The 7,648-nt window shown below is 36.2% G+C and overlaps 1 protein-coding gene across 5 annotated transcripts in view; it reads left to right on the top strand.

The window, feature by feature from the left end:
* Window positions 1-6,969, top strand: part of ELAVL2 (ELAV like RNA binding protein 2) — a 74,461-nt gene extending 67,492 nt beyond the window's left edge. For 3 of the 5 annotated variants that reach the window (XM_014525782.2, XM_014525781.2, XM_006035832.3), the window contains 2 exons: window positions 4,686-4,724; window positions 5,232-6,969. In XM_014525782.2, coding sequence (XP_014381268.1) covers window positions 4,686-4,724; window positions 5,232-5,559 — 367 coding nt within the window. In that variant the 3' untranslated portion in view covers window positions 5,560-6,969. Of the gene's footprint in view, window positions 1-4,685; window positions 4,725-5,228 lie in introns of all 5 variants that reach the window. The other 2 variants (XM_025192011.1, XM_025192012.1) reach the window with 2 other exon arrangements.
* The last annotated feature ends 679 nt before the right edge of the window (window positions 6,970-7,648 follow it).

Here is a 7,648-nt window from a genome sequence, read left to right as displayed (position 1 = left end):
AAAAAAAAAAAAAAAAGGCTGCATTTCTAGCAGAATGACTTCTAAGTTTTTCTTTGTCTGCTAAGCAGCTCTCTGGGATTGCAGACTTACAAATTCACAGCCTCTTGGGTGTTCTGTGCTAATGACATGAATTGCCCCCCTGGTCAGCACTAGTGCAGGTTGCTTGCCTTAAGGGAGAGGGTAACTAGCTTTATTCATGATTTGGTGGATTTCCTTCACTGTTTCCTAGAGAATAAAATGATTAAGTCTCAGCCTGCTGCTGAATATTGGGAGGGAAAGCCTTCCCGTTTTTCCATAGGGGTGCTATCTACTCCAGTGCTGAGCACAGGGGTGGAACTTGGAGCAGTAAAGAAAGGGCAATCCAGTTTTTACCAGGCTGAAGTAAGACCTGAAAAAATGGTGATTACTGAGAGAACATCTGATTTTTGTTGTGGTGTTCATCACCTTCTAACAAGAATGGTGTTCCTGAGTTCTGTTTTAGGCATAGTTGTTCACATTTCATGTATCCTGTGTATTTTTTTTGGTACCACTAAGGTGGGATCTGCATGCAGATGCTAACTTTTTAAGGGTGATCACAGTGCTGCTTCCAGCCTCTTATTAAGGTGCCAAAGATCTAATGATCTTTGATTGATCTAATGATAAAAGATCAGCCTTTTATTAAGGTGCTAGGGCTCTTCGTTTATTATAACATTCACCCTGAGTTTTTCTGCAAAACTGCTTGCAATTTGAGGTTTACATTGTTTTCAAAAGAGACTGGGCTTTACTGTTTTTGTTATGGCTGCAGTGAAAATATTCAATGCAAATTGATGCTGTGGTGCAAAACTTCAATGTTTTTAAATTCTTATGTAGAGATTAAGTAACTGAATCTCATTAACCCTTTATTGGTTAAGTAGTGATATTCCCCGTTTTACAAATGGGGGTGGAGAGAAACATGACAGTTTTTAACTGAGGCTATACAGTGACTTGGAGTTTTGCACAGGAAAAAGTTTGATTTATTTTTAGTTATGACAATTTATATTTTGCAATTTTAGCACCCATTTTTTTTAGCTCTCCTTAAAAACTATTTTGGGGATTACTTTAGTTTAGCCAAATCATCTAACTGAATAATTTGTCCTGTGTTCAGAAACCTCTTTCCTGGTTCAGACTTGGTTTGCTTGAAAGCCCAAACTGATTTGTCTGAAGCAGCAAAACCTCCCCTGCAGCCTCCTCCCCCTTCTCCCCCCCCCCCTCCAGTGGCTTTGTAGTGTAGGAATCCACTTCAGATTTGTGGTTTGGTGGCACTCTGAAAATGCATGATAACATAACATTTTATTTTAATAACAAATTGAGCATAAGAAATTCTATACTTTAATTTTAATAAAATTCTCGAACAAGATTTTCTTGAAAGCATTAACGGTGTATAAGCCTCAGTTTTTTGAGGGATGGGGTGGGGCTCCTAGATTTGGAGCATGCTTTTAAAGAACGGTGATGTTCATGCCATTCTAAATCTAGTTTCTCCTATTGGGCATACTAAATGCAGATTATAGGTTGCACTCACACTCTTCTCCCCTTCCCCCCCCCCTTCCTGTACCTCCTGTATTTCCTCAGATGGGATCCACATTGGCCCCCTGGACATCTGACTATTTCCTAAATGAAATAGTTTTTGGGTTGAGTTTTTTCAAAGTATTTTGGGGCACTCAAAGCCGCTTGTAAAAAATGAAGCAAAAAAACCCAAAGATAAACCAAACAACCCCTGCCCCACAAAACCAAACAAAACCTTTTTCTACAAACTTGAAGCACCCAAAGAATTTTTGGTATAATGCACTACACAATTCAGTTGCCCTAAAGCAGAAATTAGGCCAGGCTCACCATGAAGTCTGTTGGAAGGGCTCTGCTTAGGTCTTGTTTACCAACTATTGCGTACATCTCTTACCATCTCAGTGTAGTTATGGCTGTGCAGTGCCCTGGTTTGGGCACCGCTATGTGGGTATAAACCAATTTTCCAAAGGGCAAAGGAGGTCAACCTGTAGGATTGCAAGGTACCTGTTATACCGGTGTAACTGTCTAATGCTGTGTGGAGTAGTTTATAAATGTGCATTATATAAGTGGGAATTGTGGGCCTTGTACACTTCACTAGCATAGGTACAAGAGTATAAAGGCTATATGGTATGTATCCCTTTTCCTTTTGCTAAATGATTTCTGAGGTTTGCCTGCAACTTCATGTTTAATTAAAATAAACTCAATATTAAGCATGGAATTTAAACTGATAACTGATATATGGAATTAAACAGCATTTGACAATGAAGGTGCCCAGATAATTGCTCCCATTTACAGAGGCAACGCACAGCCTTAGCCCCCCTGAGGAAGTGTGCAATCATTGTGAGTGTTCAGTGCTTCTGCAGTTTAGGTGCTCTAATTTAGAAAAAGTGTTTATAACTGCACTATAACAAATACTTTTAGGGAGTGTTTCACTTTCTTTTTATTCTTGAATACTGGATAGGATGTGGTATAAAGAAAGTACATAGTACGTATTCTGATTTTGATTTATGTGGAGGCCACACAGCAATATAGAATATTTAATTGCTCTTCACTTTGGTGTTTATGAAAAAACACACATTCTAATTTGCAATGGATACACAAGTAGTTCTTGGATAGGTATTGAACAGGCAGAAAACAATGCAGTCTGTAATGTTGCTTGCAATAAACTTACATTCCTTGAAAGAGGCTTTAAATTTAGTGAGTTATGAAGTAGCATTAGTCCCCTACAACACTTGCTAAGAGTTACCATTGGTGGTGCTCAGTTGATTTTGGCAGTTGTCGTTATGATAAATAAGTGACTGGCATATCCCAGGGAGATGCATTGCAAAACAAGAAAAACAAAAACAAAAAACCCTGGAATACCACTAACGTTTCTAAAAAGATTAAAAAAACCCCCAACCCAATACAAACAAATACCCCCCCCCCCAATACCACCAAACAAAAACAAACCAAAAACCTTCTCAGAAAATATAGAGCAAGAACAACAGTATATTTCACAGCTTTCTACAGCTCTGGAACTTGAGTAGAGGGTTTGGGCTGTGTTTGGACTTGGTTAGTTTTAAGTAGCTCAAATTGAAACATGATGTACAATAGAGATCTCAATAGATAAATCATGGGGTTACACCTCAGTATTAGTGGAGCAGATCCAAGTCAGCTCAGTGGTTGCTGCAGGTTATTACCATTTACTCATTCAGTGGCATATATGACATAATTTGGTGACTGTTTCTTTTTCTAGTGGATGAAATCTCCATTGCAAAGTGCCTTCATAAATATTAATTGACAATTGGCTCAGCAGAGGAACAGTGAATATACATAGGAAAATAAACTCCCATTTTGCCAATTGAGCATAATTCCCCATATCTGTACTATTTAAGCAGATGTTAAATATGTTTCTGCTGGACAAAACAAGATTTTTTGGAAAGAGTGAGGTACAGGATGAATTCAGACCATTCACAATATAAATATTTTCTTTAGGGGTGGCAAGATTTAAAGTGCATTGTGAATGGATGCATAATATGAGAAATCAGACAGCTGCTTTATTAAAATGAGATTAAGCATAAAATGGTTGTGCCTCTTACTGAATGTTCAAATGTGTTTAATATTACAGGGCCCTATTTCAGAGCTCCTGTTAAGTAGGTAACTTTCTTTGGTTTTCTTTACTATCCCTGAGTTTTCCCAGAAAGCAACTAAGCCTGTCTAGGGAGGCCAGCCTCAACCTCAAAGAAACATTAGGTCAGGTGTTAATTCATTAACTTCCATCTCTTCTGATCTTCCCTGCCATGCGTTTGCATTTTCACAGACCTGCATTTTGCATATTGGCTTACTCTTCTATTCCAGCTCAGGAGAGCTCACATACGCACCAGTGGACTCTCACTATGCCTGAAGAAGGGGGTTTGTGCCCGAAAGCCTGTAAAGAACAATTTTTCCAACTATTTATTTGGTCTAATAAAAGATATCACATTTACCCAAAGACCTGTGTTAATTATAGCACTTCAAGCCTTCCAAGATACGTGGGCATTCTAGCATCTATTATATTTCAAGTGATTCCCAATACTTTTGAAAGGATTTGGAGATGAGCAAGAAAAACTTGTACAACCTTTAACAAGTTCTTGGTCTGAAAGGGGGAATATGTAAATCTATAATAGTGAGCCTTCCTTTATACCTCAGTACATTGCACATTGTTTAATTTTCCATATGTGAAGAACAACGAACTGAGTTGAAAAATATAAAACATGTCCCTAAAACAAAACTTAGGGCCTACATGCCCTATTTACATATTAAGTATCTCAGTGAGGTATATTGGCCCCAAAGGTTTCTTCTCTTTGGAGAATTTTAATGTTGTAGCCACTAGTGACTATAGCTTCATGCACTGACCGTATCATGCCACCTTGCCCTGATTTGGTGATTTAAAAAAAAAAGAAGTTTCCATACAAAACTAAAACACCCAAGTGTTTGTATGTGAACAGATGCCATTCTTACAATAACCATATCGGGTATGGCAAGTTGTCACAGTTTTTAGCTGTAGTTTTTTTTTTTTTTCAGCCTTTGCATCTTTCAAATACAAACTGACAATAGTGTGCTTAGTTAAGAAAAAAAAAGGAAAAAAAAAAGAACGCAAAATAGGAAAAAACGTCTGAAGACTGAACACTTTGCTAAATGTTTTGCAGGTTGGACAATCTGCTCAATATGGCTTATGGAGTAAAGAGGTAATGAAGAATCATTAGGTTCATAATAACTTTCCAACAAACTAGTTCTTTAGAGAACGTATGGTTGTCACTTTATTTTTTTTTTTCCCATAAGGCTTATGTTGGATTCTTGCATGTTGAGACACATTCAACTGAAACTGTTCATTTTGATGCATCATTTGCTAAAGGGAGATCCTCTTGTATCCGTTCCATGGAATTCCTCTTGGCCTGTTTGTTTAATCATCATCAATTGCTATAGCATGTATTTTTCTTTTTATGCGTGTTCTTGATTTCATCTAGCCAGGTATAACACTTCTTTACCTGTAATGCCATTCAGTATTGTGTATGAAGCTGTATGCTTTGAAGCAATTTACAGTACATCCTCTTAAACTGGCTGACTGTTCATGCAAACCATTAGCAGCCTATATTGTTTTTATTAATGATTTGGCAGAAATAGCTGCGAGTCACCCCTTTTTTATTCTTGATGTTTTCGTTCTGTTTTTGTTTGTTTCCCACATTGTTTAGTAGATTTTCTCCAATGACCATTGATGGAATGACCAGTTTGGCTGGAATTAATATCCCTGGACATGCAGGAACAGGATGGTGCATTTTTGTGTACAATTTGGCACCTGATGCAGATGAGAGCATTCTGTGGCAAATGTTTGGACCCTTTGGAGCAGTAACCAATGTGAAGGTCATCCGTGACTTTAACACAAACAAGTGCAAAGGTTTCGGATTTGTGACTATGACAAACTATGATGAGGCAGCCATGGCAATAGCCAGCCTGAATGGATACCGCCTTGGGGACAGAGTACTGCAGGTCTCCTTTAAAACAAACAAAACGCACAAAGCCTAATGAATTATCCTCAATCCATTTATATATGAAAACTATACAACAAAGGCAAGTTAAGAGAAACTTTATACATTAGTAAATGTCTTTGTAAGTCAGTGTTGAGATGGGGATAAAATGACTACTTAGCATCCTAAGAATATGTGAGATTTTTTTATTGCTAGTATTTGAATTAAAACTTCTTAAATATCTTTTATGTTTGAATATGGACAAGAGATACAGGGTTTTTACCTGTCACAATGCATTCTATTGCCTTCTTTGAAGAAGGTGGACCTTTTAAAATGTTTCAGCTAAGGGAAGAAGTTTCTTTTCTTTTTACATGACTGCCTTGAACCTGTGAGTAAATATTGAGGCTTTGTGTTATAATCTTTAAGTTGTTTGTTTTTATGTTGTGTTTTTTCTGATTAGCTTTGTGTTTAATTTACAGTTAATGCATTGCTGGTTTTTGTCTGTTCAAGAAAAATATTTTGAAGTTTACATTTTTATTTATAAAGTTATAAACAGTATTTATTTTGTAATTATGATTTGGGTTGGGAAGGGGGGTTACATTATAAAAGCTTATTGTAAGAATACTGGAGAACTTTTCGTAAAGCAGTACCTTGCCAAAGAGATAAGAGCCTCTTTGATGTGGGTTTAAAAAAGCATCTATTTTTATAAAAAAAGAAAAATTTGGAGAAACTTTTTACTGGTCCTGGAACAAATATTTTGACTTGAATACTTTGAGAAATCTCTTCATATGACACCTAGTGAGCTTTTAAAACTTACCAGGAAATTTGCAGTGGTTGGGGGAAATTTAGAAAGATTTATGATGTAGAAATCCTTTTGAGACCTTTGTATTAAGAAGTAGAATCAATGAGAAGCACTGTTGATTTCACTTTTGTAATCATCAGTGTAGTCTCTGATCATCCTGGTTATTATGTGATAGGTGGCTCACATTAACTTGTGATTTTGAAACAAATGAAAACTAAAAAAGTATATAAGAGCAGGCAAGAAATTTAAATTACTGAGAGATGGGGGAAAAATCTGTTCTTCCTAAAGAATTCCCTTCAGATAGAGCTCATGGTGTTTAGTGATGTACTTGCAGTATTGTTTGAAGAATTGTTTTGTCTTAAGAAAAGACGTTGCACATGGTTTGCACTGCAGCAAATCAGCAAAAGCGGTCTGAGTTGGATATATTTGAAGGCATTTTGAAAGTTACGTTAGGCTAACACCTGAGCTTTGTGTAATGTAAATAAGACCTTGCGTTTATGAACCTTTCAGCTGATTTTGTTTTGTTTTATTTTTTACTTACATGCCAAGTGATGTTCAGATTTTTGAATGTTTTTGTATGAGTTCTTTTCTTTGTAAATGGCATTAACATTGTTACTTGAGGTCTGCTTATTCATTTTTGTTGTCCTGAGGACTTGAATTTACAGTGCATCAGATTTGTTGCTAATTTTGTCTGTAGATAGTCTAGCTTCAGCTGTTTATGGTGATGCTACATTTTTGTTTATAAATATGTTTGTGGTAAAAATGAGTATAACCATAGGTTTTGAACAAATTTCCTTACATTTTTCATACAAAAATCATAAATACCTGTATGCTATTGAAATTTAACTTTGTATGATGCTTAAATCACTATTTGGGGAAATAATAAAAGTCTTTACCATGTATTGAAGAAATTTAAGAAAAAATACAAAATATTTTCTGATTAGCATCTAGCTTATAATAAATTTTTAAAAAAGCCGAGGGCTATAATGCCCCCACCAGGATGCACTGACAACTATATAGTTACGTCCTGCTTTTTGTATAAACTGAGATGCTCATATGCTTCCCCTTAGAAAAAGCAATGTGCTATGCATAACATAGTTGTACATTATCTTTGCAGTTGCTTTTGGTTCTTATTCTTTTAAACTGTAGTTATAAATTTTTCAGTATAGTACAGTACATATACTGTGAAGCGCGTGCTAAAGTGAATAAGCGAGTTTTCATGCTGACCCACTCAATGCTATTCAAAAATCAATTGGCTTCCTGAGCACTTTCTCATTCTTAGGTGCGTTTAGATTGTCAAAGCTAATCCTGTGCATTAAAGATTGTATATAGTTATTAGGAAAAA

This window comes from Alligator sinensis, unplaced genomic scaffold, assembly GCF_000455745.1.
Source record: "Alligator sinensis unplaced genomic scaffold, ASM45574v1 scaffold712_1, whole genome shotgun sequence".
NCBI lineage: Eukaryota > Metazoa > Chordata > Crocodylia > Alligatoridae > Alligator > Alligator sinensis.
The sequence above is the reverse complement of the archived record's forward strand: the minus strand, read 5'-3'. Positions and strand labels throughout refer to the sequence as shown.